Source organism: Pongo abelii, chromosome 20 (genome assembly GCF_028885655.2).
Source record: "Pongo abelii isolate AG06213 chromosome 20, NHGRI_mPonAbe1-v2.0_pri, whole genome shotgun sequence".
Lineage (NCBI taxonomy): Eukaryota > Metazoa > Chordata > Mammalia > Primates > Hominidae > Pongo > Pongo abelii.
This window is the reverse complement of record NC_072005.2, coordinates 58,258,042-58,276,390: the sequence shown is the minus strand read 5'-3', so window position 1 is coordinate 58,276,390 and position 18,349 is coordinate 58,258,042. Positions and strand designations below refer to the sequence as shown.

At 41.9% G+C, this 18,349-nt stretch overlaps 1 protein-coding gene across 3 annotated transcripts; it reads left to right on the top strand.

Moving 5' to 3' along the window:
• Positions 1-789: 789 nt before the first annotated feature.
• ZNF614 (zinc finger protein 614) lies at positions 790-17,842 on the top strand. 3 transcript variants are annotated; one of them, XR_008516134.2, is made up of 6 exons: positions 790-973; positions 4,461-4,688; positions 12,203-12,329; positions 12,593-12,688; positions 13,322-15,038; positions 17,356-17,842. XR_008516134.2 is itself a non-coding variant. In NM_001131800.1 (5 exon segments), coding segments are annotated over 4 exon segments (1,758 nt in total). In that variant the 5' UTR covers positions 838-973; positions 4,461-4,673; the 3' UTR covers positions 14,842-17,281.
• Positions 17,843-18,349: the final 507 nt, after the last annotated feature.

The following is an 18,349-nucleotide window of genomic DNA, read 5'->3' as shown; positions in this document are numbered from 1 at the left end:
CTTCCAAAAATACAATATTTACTTAAATCTTCTACAGTTACAACGCCAACATCTGCAAAAATAGAACTAATATTTTTTAAGTGTGACTTTTTAAAAAATCTGGAAACATTGCAAAGTAGGATGATCGCATTCTAATAATTTCATATTCTTAAATGCCCCACTGTCATCTTCCTTTACTTCTGGAAGGAAACATGTAGATATTAACACAGTTGCACCTTCACCTCCTCATTCCCTTCCCCACTGGCAGTAGTTTTAATAGCAAGCCCCATGTGGGTATTAGCATTTAATGGAGCATTACTCCTATTCTCGGCTTCGTCCATTCAGTCAGAGTCTAATCTAACCTACAAAAAAGACTTACCCAGTCCACAACCCCCGCCCTATCCCCAAATCTAACACTTTCAGTGACCACTGGTTTTGGCAACTCTGTGACCGCTTCCTGGCTAGCACCGTGGCCTCTTCAAACCTTGTTTATTTTTCCAAATTGTCCTGGATATGAGCATCTTCTCTGCCATACGGCCGCTGCCTTCCTCTACGATGGCCGTGCCCATGGTGCTCCAGCTAAGGCTCCACTCTCAGCTATAATGGGCACAAAGGGCGCCGCCATCTTTTTTCCCACAGCAGGCTGAATAGAATGCCACTGCGCCGTGTTGGCCCTGGCTGGGCACCCGACTCTTGAGTGTCCCTTGTAACGAAGAGACAAAGGCACTGAGGTGGCTAAGAGTGATTCCCACAGCCATTATGGCCGCTCCTGTCAGAAACGCTGCGATGGGCGCAGCCCTGTGACCTCATAGAGCGGCGCCCGCAGTCTGAACTCGCGATCCGGGGCAGGCTCTGTGGTCTTCCTCTCACTTCATCGTCCTCACCGCTCAGCTTCCCGTAGGCCGCGCAGAAGCGCGTCTGAATAGGAAGCGTTTTCGGACGTGGATGCTGCGTTCTGTCGCTGCCAGTGGTGTCTGGAGAGGTTCGGGATCGGGTGAGTCGAGTTCTGGGCATGGACTCGCGGCCTGTGGGTCTGTGTACCGATGGTGCGTGGAGCATCCTCATTGGGGCTGTATTTGAAGGCAGTCGCTGAGGAAGCGGGGCGTTAATGACGGGGCCTTTGGCTGTAGGGATGAAGAGTCTGAGGAAATCAGCGACGAGTCCGACTCTGTCTGGGTTTGGGGCCCTTGTGAGTCAGTTGGCTTGTGGGGCTCAGTGATTGGGAACTGGAGTGAGAAGGTTGTACCCGTGAACGCGGGGGCCTCGTTCAGGGTCGCGATTTAGTGTGGGGCTCAGCCTTAGAGATGTCTGGGTTGGGGAGATGTCTTCTCGATTTCCTAGGCGTGTTTGGGGTTTCATATGGGATTTAATATAGGGCTGAGTCACGGAGAAGCCTGGTAGGGACTGTCAGTGTGTGAGGAGGTCCCGGGCCCCTTGATAATTGGTTGAAACCTTGAATGCGGGGACAGACTTGAAGGCTGCATTTCCTCTGCTCAAATCCACTTCCCTCCATCAAGTTCAAATCCGTCCCCGCGGTCCATACCAAAAACTTTTTTGTCTTTCCACATCGCCACTCTTCTCATAGGGAGACAGAGATCTGTGACGTAAAATTCATGACGTCACTTCATAAGCTGTTTAAGTTTTGTAGAGTCAGCAGTGATAATGTTACATCTTACATTCCTGATTGTCACTGCTGCTGTGCACTTACCTTTAATAAAGGACCCTAATATTTCTGACAGTTCCTTTATTTGGTGCCTCGGAGGCTTTTACACCCTGGGGCAATAAAATAAGGTTCTAAATGTGTGAAAGCTATGCCTTTCTTTAGACACAAGGTAACTTGTGTCTTTTTCCCTTGATCACTCTAATTAATGGGTATCAATTTTATTGATCTTTTCAGTCACTTTTCGTATTTTTCGTCGGGCGCTTTTTAAAAAAATGTGTTTCTGTTTTTTTTTTTCACCGATTTCCACTTTCCTCTTTATTTTTTCAGTCAAATTGGTTTGTGTTTTAATTGCTCCTCGTTTTGTAGTTTTTCAGTTTGGACAATGAGTAATCATATGAGGGTGTTTTCTTTTCTGATACAGGTTTTTTTTTCTTTTCTGATTTAAAGTTATTTTTTAAAAACAACTCCTTTAGGGACAGCTAATTAATGTTTATGTTGTGTTTTTGCTTCCAGTCAGTTCAAAATATTGTCCAATTTCCCATGTGATTTTCTTTTTCCTCTCTCTCCTTTTTTTTCTTTTTTTGAGACAAGGTCTTGTTCTCGCCCTTGCTGGAGTGCGATGGTGCGGTCCCCGCTCCCACCTCCTGGGTTCAAGTGATTCTTCCATCTTGACCTCCTGAATAGCTGGGATTACAGGCGCGCGCCACCGTGCCTGGCTAATTTTTTGTATTTTTAGTAGACGTGGGGTTTCACCATGTTGGCCAGTCTGGTGTGGAACTTCTGGCCTCAAGTGATCCACCCATCTCAGCCTCCCAAAGTGCTGGAATTACAGGTGTGAGCCACACCGTGCCTGGCTCATGATTTTCTTTTTAACCATGGTTATTCAGATCTGTGCTATTTTATTTCCAAATATTTGGATATCTTCTAAATTTCATTCTGATATTGATTTATAATTAAATTGTTGTGGTTGGAAAATATATTTAGAATTTATTGACACTTGTTTTATATCCCAGCATATCCCAGTAAAAGAGGCCTTCCTCTTTTACTAATCTTCCTCAGCACAGACCCTTTACGGGTGTGGGGCTAGGGGACGGTCAGGTCTTTCCCTTCCCACGAGGCCCTATCTCAGGCTATCACATGGGATATTATCTTTCCTGGAAAATATAACATGTGCTTTTGAAAAAAATGTTGTTGAGTGCAGTTGTTGAGTGTATATGTTCAAAAGCATATAACGTGCTTTTGAAAAAAACTGCTGTTGAGTGCAGTGTTAAATGTTAGTTAAGTCTAGCTGGTTGATAATGTTCAAGTTTTCAGTATCCTTGCTGAGTTTCTATTTGTTTTCTTTATTATTGCCAGTAGGGTGATGTCGCAATTATTATTGTTGAATTGTCTAATCCTCTCTCATTCTCTTTTGCTTCATACATTTTTAAATTATCGTATCCTTATATATACACCCTTATATTATTATTGCCAGCCATTGTAACCATTGTTGCCACTCACCTAGGCCTTGGTGTTCAGAGTTTTATTGGATATCAGTTAACATACACACAGTTGACTGCCTATGAGGCTGACTTCAATCTCCAGCTCTTCCACATATCAAACTAATACCACGTGGTCCAAGGCCTCCCACAGTAAACCACATTATTAGGATAGACAGTTTGGCATGGCTTAAATTGCCCTGATAACCAAAGACAGTTATATCAAGCAGCGTATTCCAAGGCTTAGAGTTTGCCTCATAGGAACTGTGGGCAAAGGACAAAGCTCTCTTGGGTAAAGTTACTCCTTTAGCGCATAATGTGAAATGAGACAGTTCTTGTGATTTGCTTAGTACATTGGTCTTGACACGAGGTATGTATACCCGTAGAGCTTACAGAGACTTTTGAACCAGTACATGGGCACACACGGTTTTTAGAGACATTCTTGGAGCCTTCCATGTGTTCTCTTTCCTAAAGTTGATCTGTCTGAGAATTCACCTTGAAGGGAGCCAGCCCCTCCACAATCTGTGGATGTTTCTTGTCAGGTGGGACGAGAAACTGAGAAAAGAAATAAGAGACAGAGACAAAGCATAGAGAAAGAAAAGTGGGCCCAGGAGCCTGGCGCTCAGCATACGGAGGACCCACATCGGCACTGGTCTCTGAGTTCACTCAGTATTTATTGATCACTATCTCTACCATCTCGGAGAGGGGGATGTGGCAGGACAATAGGTAACAGTGGGGAGAGGTTCAGCAGGAAAACGTGAGCAGAGGTCTCTGTATCATAAATAAGTTTAAGGAAAGGTGCTGTGCCTTGATGTGTATGCACACAAACATTTCGGTGCAATAAAGAGCAGTATTGCCGCCAGCATGTCTCACCTCCAGCCCTAAGGCGGTCCTAACAGTTCCTTTATTTGGTGCCTCAGAGGTTTTCATGGTTCTAAATGTGTGAAAGCTATGCCTTTCCTTTGTAAAGTAGAAGTGGCATGACTATTATAGAGAAGGTGGGAAAGCAGAACAGCACAGCACAATGCCTCAGAGGCAGGTGTCTGGGGAAAAGAGAGATCAGACTGTTACTGTGTCTATGCAGAAAGAAGTAGACATAAGAGACTCCATTTTGTTCTGTACTAAGAGAAATTCTTCTGCCTTGAGATGCTGTTAATCTGTAACCCTAGCTCCAACCCTGTGCTTGCAGAGACATGTGCTGTGTTGACTCAAGGTTTAATGGATTTAGGGCTGTGCAGGATGTGCTTTGTTAAAAAAGTGCTTGAAGGCAGTATCCTTGCTAAAAGTCATCATTAACTTGTTAAAAGTTAATGTACACTTAAAGCCATTTTGTTTATCAGTCCTCAGGTCCTGGCTCCCAGAAGCAAGATAACTCAAGTGAAGCAATGAAGGAAGAAGGAGGTTGCTGGCCTTGGATAGCATAATTTCTGGGGACAACTTTAAGTGGACACTAATATTTCTGACTAGGAAAACTTCAAAAACTTCATGGCAAATGCAGAAGATACAAAGAAGTATAGTCCATGTTATCCACTATTTTCTGAGCACAGAAGAAAATGATCAAGACCCAGGTGATTTTTGGTTTGTTATATTTTCCCTTTGATTTTTTGATAGATTTATGGTGGCCTGAAAAAGTCAGTTGAACTTAAGGAAGTATATACTGGGATAATTGTGTTCTAGGGAGAAATTAACTTAGATTGCTTTTGGGAGTAGAGGTGGGGGTTCATTCTGCCTTAAGAAGTAGATTCCGGATCGCTTGAGCTCAGGAGTTCAAGACCAGCCTGGGCAACATGGTGAAACCCCATCTCTAAAAAAAAATACAAAAATTAGCTGGGTGTGGTGGTGCACACCTGTAGTCCCAGCTACTTCGGAGGCTAAGGTGGGAGAATTGCTAGAGCTCAGGAGGACGAGGCTACAGTGAGCCATGTTTGCACCACTGCACTCCAACCTGGGTGACAAAGTAAGACCCTGTCTCAAAAAGAAGGAAAAAAAAGTAGACTCAATATGAAAGAATGCATGCTTTGTTGGTAGTTCAACTTTTGACCATTACTATGATACATGAATCACCACTCAAGAAGGACCTATGGTTGTCATTTTAATGTACATACTCCAGACCATTTTTGGTATGTTGGCATTCTTTGCATGCTGGTGCCTGCCAACCAACTTTTTTTTTATTATTAATTAATTTATTTATTTATTTTGAGACGGAGTCTTGCTCTGTCGCCCAGCCTGGAGTGTAGTGGCGCAGTCTTGGCTCACTGCAAGCTCTGCCTCCCAGGTTCATGCCATTCTCTTGCTTCAGCCTCCCAAGTAGTTGGCAGGAGACAGATGCCTTCCTCTTATCTCAACTGCAAAGAGGCCTTCCTCTTTTTCTAATCCTCCTCAGCACAGACCCTTTACGAGTGTCCCCCGGTGTCGGGCTGGGGGACAGTCAGGTCTTTCCCTTCCCACGAGGCCATATCTCTGGCTATCACTTGGGGAGAAACCTTGGACAATACCTGGCTTTCCTAGTCCGCAGTGTATTGTGTCCCTGGGTACTTGAGATTAGAGAATGGTGATGACTTTTAACAAGCATACTGCCTTCAAGCACTTTTTTAACAGAGCACATTCTGCATAGCCCTAAATCCATTAAACCTTGAGTCAACACAGCACGTATTTCTGCTAGCACAGGGTTGGGGCTAGGGTTACAGATTAACAGCATCTCAAGGTGGAAGAATTTCTCTTAGTACAGAACAAAATGGAGTCTCTTATGTCTACTTCTTTCTACATAGACACAGTAACAGTCTGATCTCTCTTTCTTTTCCCCACATCTGACACCAGATATGTGGGTTTTTTCCCACACATCAATTCAATTCTCCATACGTATTAGGTACTCTAAAATTTACTCAATTCTGACACTAATTGCCTAGACTTAGGACAGACTCCACAGGTTGAGGACTCAGTCCCACAAGACTGCCCCCCTGAAAAGTGCTGGGTCCCCAGGTTACTCACAGTTTCTTTTGGACTTGGCTACCAATTGGATGTCCGCACAACCCCCTTCTTGGATCCATTCATCTGCTAGAAGGCTCAAAAAATGCAGGAAGACAGTTTACTTACTAGATTACTGGCTTATTATGAAAGGGTAAAACTCAGGAAAGGCCAGTTGGAAAAGATGCATAGGTCAGGTAATGGGGAAGGGCCTCAGGGCTTCCATGCCCTTTCTGGGTATTCTGCCCTCCCAGGACTGCCCTATGTTCAGCAGCCTGGAAGCTCTCAACCTCATCCTTTTATTGCTTTGGTGGGTTCATTACATAGGCATAATTTATTAATTCATTAACTATTGGTGGTAAGCTCAATTTCCATCACCTCTCCCTTCTACAGAGGTCAGGGGTTGGTTGGAGAGGTGAGACTGAAAGTTCCAACTGTCTGTCACAAGGTTGGTTCCCCTGGCAACCAGCTGTCTTCCTGAGGCCATGGAAGAGCCCCAGGCACCAGTCATCTCAATAGCATATAAAAGACACTTCAGCAATTCCAAAGATTTGGAGGGCAGAGAACAAATGTATATTTATTTTTCACAATCTGGTATATAGAAAGTGACATGGATAAGAAGTATATTTGGTCGTTGTTCCCAGTTCATGGCACAGTATGCTTAAAACCCTTGGAATTTCTTCCTGAGGAATAGGTGTGTCTTTTGTTATTCATAAGGAAACCTGAATTTCTGCTCATGAGGTGACTAATGATGAGACCTCTAGATAGTGTCAGGATAAGACTGGTCCCCAGAAAGACCAAGCAATTAGAGGATTGGAACTGAAAGGAGGAATGGACTGGAGAGTAAGTTCTATAAAAACTCCTGAACAGGCCGGGCATGGTGGCTCGCGCCTGTAATCCCAGGCGGATCATGAGGTCAAGAGATCGAGACCATCCTGGCCTACATGGTGAAAGCCAGTCTCTACTAAAAATACAAAAATTAGGCCAGGCGCGATGGCTCACGCCTGTAATCCCAGCATTTTGGGAGGCCGAGGCGGGCAGATCACAAGGTCAAGAGATCGAGACCATCCTGGCCAACATCGTGAAACCCGGCTCTATTAAAAGTATAAAAATTAGCTGGGCATGGTGACAGGCGCCTGTAGTCCCAGCTACTCGGGAGGCTGAGGCAGGAGAATTGCTTGAACCCGGGAGGCGGAGGTTGCAGTGAGCTGAAATCATGCCATTGCACTCCAGCCTGGGCGACAGAGCAAGATGCCGTCTCAAAAAAAAAAAAAAAAAAAAAAAAAAAAATTAGCTGGGCGTGGTGGCACGCACCTGTAGTCCTAGCTACTCGGGAGGCTGAGGCAGGAGAATCCCTTGAACCCGGGAGGTGGAGGTTGCAGTGAGCTGAGATCGCGCCACTGCACTCCAGCCTGAGCAACAGAACAAGACTCCGTCTCAAAAAAAAAAAAAAGTTTTATTTATTATTATTATTTTTTTGAGACGGAGTCTTGCTCTGTCGCCCAGGCTGTGAGTTTTTTTCTTTTCTTTCTTTTTTTTTTTTTTGAGACAGCGTCTCACTCTGACGCCCAGGCTGGTGGGCAGTGGCGTGATCTTGGCTCACTGCAAGCTCCGCCTCCGGATTCACGCCATTCTCCTGCCTCAGCCTCCTGAGTAGCTGGGACTACAGGCACCCACCACCACACTCGGCTAATTTTTTGTACTCTTGAACAAGCTTCAGGTTGGTGAACATACCAGGGTGCTCGGAGGATGCCACACCCAGAGAGGAATGGAAGCTTGGCACACCCTCTTCCATATCTTGCCCTATGCATTTCTTCAGTCTGGCTGTTCCTGAGTTATATCCTTTATTATTAACTAGGTACCATAGGTAAAGTGTTTCCTGAGTTCTATGACTGTTCTAGTAAATTATCAAACCTGAGGAGGGGTTTGTGGGAGCCCCTAATTTATAGCCAGTTAGTCAGAAATACTGGTAGCCCAGGACTTGTGACTGGCATCTTAAGTGGAGGCAGTCTTTTTTTTTTTTTTTTAATTATATATTCTCCAATTTAAAAATTTTAATTGAAAAGTAAACTTTAATGTCAAAAATGCAAACTTGAGGAGGGCAGAAAGATCACACACAAGGCTGTCACTTCACACTTGGAGGGTTGCACAGCAGCCGGGCAAAGGCGCTCCTCACTTCCCAGACGTTGCGGCGGTCAGGCAGAGGCGCTCCTCACCAGACGGTGGTGGCAGTGTGGGGTGGCCGGGCAGAGGCGCTCCTGACTTCCCAGATGGTGGGCGGCTGGGCAGAGGTGCTCCTCACTTCCCAGACAGTGGGGCGGCCGGGCAGAGGAACTCAAGAGGAGGCAGTCTTGTGGGATTGAACCCTTAAATCTGTGGATTCTGACACAGATAGTGTCAGAATTGAATTGAATTGTTGGACATCTAGTTTGTGTTTAGATAATTGGAGAATTGGTTGTTAGTGTTGGAAAACACTGCGCAAAAAGAACATTCAGTGCTGCAAATCTTGCCAACACTTACTATGTTATCAAATTGTTTATTTTCCATGATCTAGATGATCCAGTATTATTTTGCCTTATTTTGCATTTTCCCATTCACCAGTGAGGTTCAGATCCTTCTCATCTCTTTGTTGTTTCTTTGGATTATTTATTCTGTCATAAAGTGTCTTTAGTCTTTGCTCATTTAATTTTTTTGTGGTCTTACTGATTTATAATTGTTTATCTTGACTGGATATTGATCCTTTTATATATTGCAAATATTTTTCTAGAGTCTTACTTCTCTTTTAGCTTGTTCAAAATATTTTTTCCCATGCAGAAGTCATTTTTTTTAAAGCTTTTTACTTATATTATGAACATGTTTTCATTTATTCCTTTTTTTTTCTTTATTTGAGACAGGGACTTGCTCTCTTACCCAGGATGGAGTGGAGTAGCACAATGATGGCTCACTGCAGCCTCAACCACCATCTGCCTGCCTTAGCCTCCTGAATAGCTGAGACCACAGGCATCCACTGCCACACCCACCTAATTTTTTGTTCTTTGTAGAGAATAGAGACAGGGTCTCACTATGTTGCTCAGGTTGGTCTCAAACTCCTGGGCTCAAACTATCCTCTGGAAGTACTGTAATTACAGATATGTGCCCCACTCCTGGCCTCATAAGTTCTTCTTAAGTTTACATCTTATATTCATTGTCTATTAGTACTTAAGAAATTATTCCCAAATGTAGTGACTTGAAACAACACTTAAAAAAAAAATCTCACACTTTCTGTGGCTCAGGAATAAGGGCATGGCTTACCTGGCTACTTTGATTCACAGTCTCTCATGGGGGTTGTAGTCAAGGTGTTAGCTGGGTTGGAATCTGATCTGAAGGCTGAAATGCGAAAAGATGCGCTTCTAAGCTCACTTATTTGGTTGTTGGGAGGATTCATTTCCAGAATGAGAAATGAGGCAGTTTAGTTGAGGTCCTCAGTTTCTACCTGTCTGTTTATCTAAGCCCACCTTTAGTTTTTTTGTCACATGCACGTCCCCTATATGCCAAATTGTTTAATCAAAGCTAGAAAATGACAGATTCTGCTAGCAAGATGGAAGTCATAGAGTGTAATCTTAAAGTGGCATCTTGTCACTTTTGCTGTATGCTTTTCTTTAGAAACAAGCTTTTAGGCCACTTGATACTCAGGAGGATGGTACTGCACAGGGGCAGGAACACCTAGAGTGTAATAAAGAATTTGGCTAGCCTTTGTTTTCATTCCTGGGAGGTAACCTCTAAACCCTTGTAATTACCCAAGTTATAAGAGTGTCTCTGTCATTCATGGTGGGCCACTCATATTTGATTGTTTATATGTATAGCAGTGACTCATAGTGGGTCCCTAGATAATTTATGGCAATGACATAACTCTGGATAGAGGCTGCCCATGCCAAAAAGAGCACTAAGTGATTAGAGGGTTGTGGCTTTGAGCCATGTAATACCAGTCAGGAAGGGGAGGGAACTGGAGACTGAACTCAGCTACATGGGCAATGCTTCAATAAACTGTGCCTACATAATGAAGTCTCAATAAAATCTCTGGACATCAAAGTTTAGGTGCGCCTTGCTGGCTGGCAAGTACTCTTGAATATTGTTACATGATGTAGTCAGGAAGTTGTAATGCCACCCACGATTCCATGAGGAGAGGACAGTCAGCAGCTTTGTGTTTGGAACCTTCCCAGACCTCAACCTGTGCATATTTTCCTTTAGCTGATTCTGATTTGTGTCATTTTGCAATAGTAAAGTGCCAGTTGTAAACACAGCACTTTCTTGGGTTCTCTGAGTTGTTCTATCAAGTTATTAAACCTGAGGGAGTCATGATAGCTCCACACATTTGTAGCCAGCTCGCTGGAGTTGAGGGTGGTCTTTGTAACCTTAAGCTTGCAGCTTGTGTCTGAAGTGAGGGCAGTCTTGTGGAGGATTGTGCTTTTAACCTGGGAAGTTTGGCCTAACCCAGGTAGTTGATGTCAGAAGTCACTGCAGCTAGAGAATGAGATTATCAGAGGACACCTTAGAGTTGGCTTGCAAGATTTCCATCCAGTAATAAATTCTTTTGGACTGTGGAGTGAGGTAGAAATTTAACTTTACACTTACCCAGTCAATAGACATCTCACATAAAGATTTTGGAATGAGATAAGCTTACCAGGCTTGAGCACTTGCGCCCTCTCATGAGTCTACTTTCTTGACTATGCAGCATCCCACACAGTAATATAGCATAGATTCTCTTATCAGTATTTCCTTGGATCTTAGTTACCTCTACTTCACACTCTGCAGTTCTCTGAAAAGTTATTGTGAAACAGGAGAATGACAGTTTAGTTGACAAACAGGTCCTTGATATCATGGTTGTAAGACAGCAAGTCATCTGCTAGCCATGTGTTTTAATCCCAAATGGCCTTCCAAAATTGGCCTTTTTTGTTGCAAGAATCAGGACTTTGAAGATTGTATTCCATACGTTTCTGGATTCTGTTGTTGAAATGTCAGTCATCAGTATATTTTGTTATTTCTTTGTAGGTAATCTGTCTTTTGTCTCTTGATGATTCTATAGTTTTCCCTTTGCATTTGATGTATGGTAGTTTCAGTCTGATGTGTCACACCAGTTGTGACTTCCTGCTCTGAACTTGTTGGGATTTCTGAATTTGAGATTTGAGGTATTTAGTCCTGAAATATTTTAGGTTTTAGATATTTATTAATAGATATTGCTTCTCTATTACACAATTTTCCCTTTTAGAAACCATAAGTGGGCATACACTAGGTCTTCCAACTCTGTATTTCATATTTATTAACTTCTTTGTTATGATTTATCTTTTTTTCTCTGTACTGCATTTTCTGCCATTTCCACAGTTACATATTCCAATTCACCAATAATCTTCAGTGTATCTAATATGCTGTTAATCTGTCCATTAATACACATATGTATATATGTTTTTCTGTTAGAAGTTTTTTTTTGCTGGGTGCAGTGGCACACACCTGTAATCCCAGCACTTTGGAAGGCCGAGGCAGGAGGATCTCTTGAGGCCAGGACTTCAAGACCAGCCTGGTCAACATAACAAGACCCTGTCTCTACAAAAATTGGTAGTAGCATCCACCTGTAGTCCTAGTTACTTGAGAGGCTGAGGTGGGAAGGTCGCTTGAGCCTAGGAGTTCAAGTTTGCATTGAGCTATTACTGTGACACTGCACTCCATTTGGGGCTACAGAGCAAGACTGTCTCTTTAAAAATTAAAAAATAAATAAAAATCTAATCAACTTTAGGGGCCTTTTGTGCTTTATGCAGATATAGTTTCATCTTTTCTCTTACATTTATTTAAAAGCACTATTTTATGAATTCAAGATGTGAAGTCTATTCATGACAGATCCTTATATTGGTTGTGAAGTCATTGGTAATGTAGGGATGTTTTATTTGTGCTGATGTCATTTGCCTATGTTTAATATTTAGAAATAGGCACTAAAATGTATAGATAGAGGATTTTGCTCCTACCAAAGTATATTTGAGAAAGGAATATAGATGCGGGCTGTATTGTGAAAATTAAAAAAAAATTATCTTATACTTCTATATTAACAATAGGAGTTTATATCATATTGAATAGGACTTTGTAATTACAGGAATCACTGACCCTGGAGGATGTGGCTGTGGAATTCAGCTGGGAGGAGTGGCAGCTCCTGGACACTGCTCAGAAGAACCTGTACCGGGATGTAATGGTGGAGAACTATAACCACCTAGTATCACTGGGTAAGAATAGTTCCCCTGTGTCACCTAGAGGTGCCTACAATGCCCAGACACCGTCCTATGCTCACCTAATCAAAGCTTTACAGTCACTGTGGTGTTTGGAAGAGTTACATTTCAGTCCCCTTTCTGACCCCAAAGTGGTATAATCTCTTGTAAGAGAGAATGCTTACTTTGAAATTGTTTTCTTCATCGAATGTATTATTTTCCCATCTTGACATACTGGACTCCAGTTCAGTATGTTTGTGTTTGTCTTTCCTCATGAACAGGGTATCAAACTAGCAAACCAGATGTACTCTCCAAGTTGGCGCATGGACAAGAACCATGGATAACAGATGCTAAAATCCAGAATAAAAATTGTCCAGGTAAGTGAGAACCAGCAAGGACAGTGGCTATAGGAGTCTTATTGTAGTCATTAAAGAAAGGTGTCACAGATGTGAAGTATCTGAGGGTACCTAAGCAGCTCCACCATATACTCATCTCCCCATCTGATAACTTTTAATGTTATTATAGCTTTAAAGACTTTTTATCTTTTCTTGGATCTGATTCTTACTTATTTCAGCTTATATCTTCATAATTTCCTTTTATACTGGGATCATAGAGTTGACAGTAAAGAGCCAGCCCCCAGCAAATCATCTCATAAGCTTTTTTTTTTTTGAGACTGAGTCTCGCTCTATCACCCAGGCTGGAGTGCAATGGCCCAATCTCGGCTCACTGAAACCTCGTCCTCCTGGGATCAAGTGATTCTCTTGCCTCAGCCTCCTGAGTAGCTGGGATTACAGGCACGTGCCACCACACCTGGCTAATTTTGTAATTTTAGTAGAGACGGGGTTTCACCGCATTGGTCAGGCTGGTCTTGAACTCCTGACCTCGTGATCTGCCCTGCTTAGCCTCCCAAAGTGCTGGGATTGCAGGCATGAGCCACCACGCCCAGCCTCATAAGCATTTTTATCTCATACAATTCTCGTGGAAGAATCTGTTACTCTGTTCTTTCTTAGGAATCAGGAAAGTTGACAGTCATCTGCAAGAGCACTCTCCAAACCAAAGACTTCTGAAAAGCGTGCAGCAATGCAATGGACAGAATACACTTAGAAATATTGTACGTCTCAGCAAGACACATTTTCCTATAGTGCAAAATCATGATACATTTGACTTGTACAGAAAAAACTTGAAATCAAGTTTAAGTTTAATCAACCAGAAGAGAAGACATGGAATAAATAACCCTGTTGAGTTTATTGGAGGTGAGAAAACGCTTCTACATGGTAAGCATGAACGTACGCATACTAAAACTAGATATTCTGAAAATGCAAAACGCATCCATACTAAATTCCAAGCCTTCAAGCATCAGAGGACTCAGAAAATTGAGAAACCCCATGCATGCATTGAATGTGAGCAAACCTTCTTTAGGAAGTCTCAGCTCATTTACCATGAGAACATTTGTATACAAGAGAATCCTGGAAGTGGTCAATGTGAGAAATTATCCAGAAGTGTCCTGTTCACTAAGCATCTGAAAACTAATACAAGAGACAAAATCTGTATACCCAATGAATATAGAAAAGGCTCTACTGTGAAGAGTAGTCTCATTACACATCAAGAAACCCATACAGAAGAGAAATCCTATATGTGCAGTGAGTGTGGAAAGGGCTTTACAATGAAGCGCTATCTAATTGCTCATCAGCGAACTCATAGTGGAGAGAAACCTTATGTGTGCAATGAATGTGGAAAAGGTTTCACTGTGAAGAGCAATCTCATTGTACATCAGCGAACTCATACAGGGGAGAAACCCTATATATGCAGTGAATGTGGAAAAGGCTTCACCATGAAGCGCTATCTTGTTGTACATCAGCGAACTCATACTGGAGAGAAACCCTATATGTGCAGTGAATGTGGAAAAGGCTTTACTGTGAAGAGCAATCTCATTGTACATCAGCGCTCCCATACAGGAGAAAAATCTTACATATGCAGTGAATGTGGAAAAGGCTTCACTGTCAAACGCACTCTCATTATACATCAGCGAACTCATACAGGAGAGAAATCTTACATATGCAATGAATGTGGTAAAGGCTTCACCACAAAGCGCACTCTTATTATACATCAGCGAACTCATACAGGAGAAAAACCCTATGAATGCAATGAATGTGGTAAAGCCTTCAGCCAGAAAATATGCCTCATACAACATGAGAGATGTCATACAGGAAAGACTCCCTTTGTATGTACCGAGTGCGGAAAATCCTATTCACACAAATATGGCCTCATTACCCATCAGAGAATTCACACAGGAGAGAAACCTTATGAGTGCAATGAATGTGGAAAAGCCTTCACCACAAAGTCAGTACTCAATGTACATCAAAGAACGCATACAGGAGAGAGGCCGTATGGATGCAGTGATTGTGAGAAAGCCTTCTCCCACTTATCAAACCTTGTCAAACATAAGAAAATGCACACAAGAGAAATGGGTAGAATCAGTCAAGTTGAAAACTCCTGTAATGGAGAGTCACAGCTCCTTCCTTATAAGTGAACTCATGCAGAAGAAAACCCTACTAGTGCAGTGACTATGGAAATGCCTTTTGTGGCAACTCAGACTTCATTAAACATCAGTGTGTTTCTAGCCAATTGGAACATAAACATGGTGCTGCCTGTTGACAGATGTGTGTCTGTCCTCAGGAGGTGAAATAATTTGCCCTAGAGATCAACTTGATGAATACAGTAAATAAGGTAGTGCCTTTAGTGGTCTTTTACCTCATATTTTCTGTCAATGAAAACACGTTGAATAAACTATATTAATGTGGAGATGTTTTGAGCAATAATTTCTGCTCATATGTCTGAAAAGTATACAGAGATAAATTCTGTGAATAGAAAGACTAGGAAGTCTTCTGTGGAAAGATAGACTTTATTATCAGGTTTCATCATAGATTTCAACGTAAGTGAGCTTATTGTTGATAGAAACATGATGACCATGACAAAGTCTTTACTCAGAAATATGACCTCAGTGAGTGTCAAAGTTTACACTGGAGAATAACTTTAAGGTGACAGTATTAATGGCAGGATTTCAGTGACGCACTCTCCTTCATTTTGTCAGGAGATCACATAGAAAGTAAAATTGTTACGAACATGCTATCAAATAAATGTGGAACACCTTTAGCAAACTATCAAGAGCTCATGAAGGCATGAAATGTGGTGAAAATGATGAATATTTGAGTGCTTTTTCTTAATAAGTGTAACCTTAAACATCAGCTAATACACCTGGTGTGCATTTTCAGACAGGATACCTTAATCCTCATTTCTAGTTGCCTTGCCAATGATTCCATAATATACTGTCTCATTACTGTTTATTTTTACTGTTTTGTAAAATTGTGGTATAATAAGAAATACATTTGGTCTTTGTTCCTGGTTCCTGGCACAGAGCTCCTAAAACGCTTAGAATTTCATGAGTGATAGGAGTGTTTTTTTTTGGTTTGGTTTTGTTTTTGCTGTTGTTGTTATTCATAGCACTGCCCTTTTAATTACACCTGATTATACTACTGAGGTGACTTATGGTTGGTCCCCTAGACAGCCTCAGAATGGGGCTGTTCCCTAGGAAGATCAAGTAACTAGAGGATGGAAACTTTGTCCCCCATTTCTCCCACCTCCTGGAAGGGGAGGGGGTCTGGAGATTAGATTAGACAATGAGATTAAGAGAACTCCAAATAGCCCAGGAGGGTGGTGCACCTCCAACTTCATAGGGATAGAGGCTCCTGAGATTAGGAGAACCCTTTTTAGGCTTTACTCTATGTACCTCTTCATTTGAGTGTTCATTTGCGTCCTTTATAACCAGTAAAACAAAGTACACTGTTTTCTTGAGTTTTGTGAGCCCTGTAGCAGATTATCAAACCTGAGTAGGGATAGTGGGAACTTGGAATTTATCACCATTCAGAACTGCAGGTTGTCCTTGTGAGTGGCATCTGATGTGGGGGAAGTCTTGGACTGAGCCTCTTAACTTGTGGAGTCTGCACTAACTTGGAGAAGTTAGTGTCAGAATTGAATTGTAGAACACCCAGTTGGTGTGGGAGAATTACAGAATCTATTGGTGTCAGAAAATACTTGAGAACAACCACCCCATATTATGATTAGCTCTTTTCCTTTCTTTGGCTCTAAGCTTAATTGTACATTAAGCAAACTTAAGTAGTTTAAAAAGAAACTGAATATGTTAAATATATTAACATAACAACATATTTGGACTTGCTTAACTAAGATTATAGAGATGATCAGTTTATAAAACCACCTTCAACTTAAATAAATTTGAACTCAAACGCAATTGCAAAACTAGTCTAGAGGCTTTGCTAGTATCCTTCAACCAATTTCTAGTAAAAATATCCTACATAACCATAATTATCAAAACCAGAAAAACAACATTGGTAGGATACTATAAAGTAAACTAATCTTATTTGGGATTTGACTAATTTTTACATGTTTTTTTCTTTTTTTAGTTTGTACTCTAAGAAGTTGTATTACATGTATAGATTCGTGTAACCACTGCAACCACATAAAACTAATGAACACAAGTCCCTCATGCTACCTTTTTATGCTTACACTCCATCCAAACCTAACTCTGCCAACCACTTTTCTCCTATCAGTATAATTTCATCATTTCATGAATGTGATAAAAATCAAATTGTTTTTGTAAATGGTTTTTATAAATTTTATATAAATAAGTTATATGAATTTTTATTGATAGAGAGTATGTAAGCTTTTGGCATTTTTGTCACTCAGCAAATTACTCCTAAGGTTTATATGAGTTGATGAATAGTTGTTTTATTATTATTTTTTTACCACCATGTATCTAACCAGATGAAAGCTGTTTATATTAGAGAGTAGTATACATATTTGATGTACTAGTTTGTTTATCCATTCACCTATGAGATATATTTGCACTGTTTTCCTGGTTTTAAGTGCTATAAATAAAGATGCTGTGAAATCTACATACAGCTTTTGCTTTTGCTTTTGCTTTTCTTTTAGGATTTACAATCTTAACCTCTTTTTTTTCTTTTTTAAGAGACAGGGTCTCTTGAGAGGCCGAGGCAGGCAATCACTTGAGGTCAGAAGTTCAAGACCAGCCTGGCCAACGTGGTGAAACCCTGTCTCTACTAAAAATACACATAAAAAATTAGCTGGGCGTGGTGGTGGGCTGTTGGGAGCCGAAGGCCTGTGGGATGTGACCAACTCAGCATTCCACTGGAGGGTGTATGATAAAACAACAAACTTTATCATGAATGCATGATGTGGGCAAACTCATGACTGCTTCCACTGCCAGAAGGCTTGCTGAGGGCAATCGCTTCGTGGTGCTGAGCTCCTTGAGGTTATCTACTGGGACATCTAGAGAATGCCGTCTTGCAAACCCTACTCTGGACCGAGCACCTGACCCCTTCTTCCACCCCGCTTCTCACTATCTCTTTTGCCTAATAAATATGGAGGGCTGTGTAAAGCTCAGGGCCCTTGTCCACTAGAGGCAAGGTGTCCCCTGATCCCTTCTTCCAAATATATTCTTTTGTCTCTTTTATTCCCGTTTCCCCCACTTTTTTCAGTCCCCCTAGGTCCGTGTGGGTTACGTAGTGGCGCCGCAAATAGTGACAGGATCGGGCGCTCTACAGTTGGCACCTGTAATCCCAATTACTTGGGAGGCTGAGGCAGGAATCACTTGAACCTGGGAGGCAGAGGTTGCAGTAAGCTGAGATCCTGCCACTGCACTCCAGGCCTGGGCGACGGAATAGGCTCTGTCTGAAAAACAAACAAAAACAAAAGAGTCCCTGTTGCCTAGGCTGGAGTGCAGTGGTGCAATTATAGCTCACTGCAGCCTCAAACTCCTGGGTTCAAGTGTTCCTCCTGCCTCATCCTCCCAAGTAGGTGGGACTATGTGTGTGCACCATCATGCCTGGCTTTTTTTTTTTTTTTTTTTTTTTTGTAGAGACAGCATGTTTTAGGCCATTCTTGCATTGCTATAAATAAATACTTGAGGCTGGATAATTTATAAGAAAAGAGGTTTAATTGGC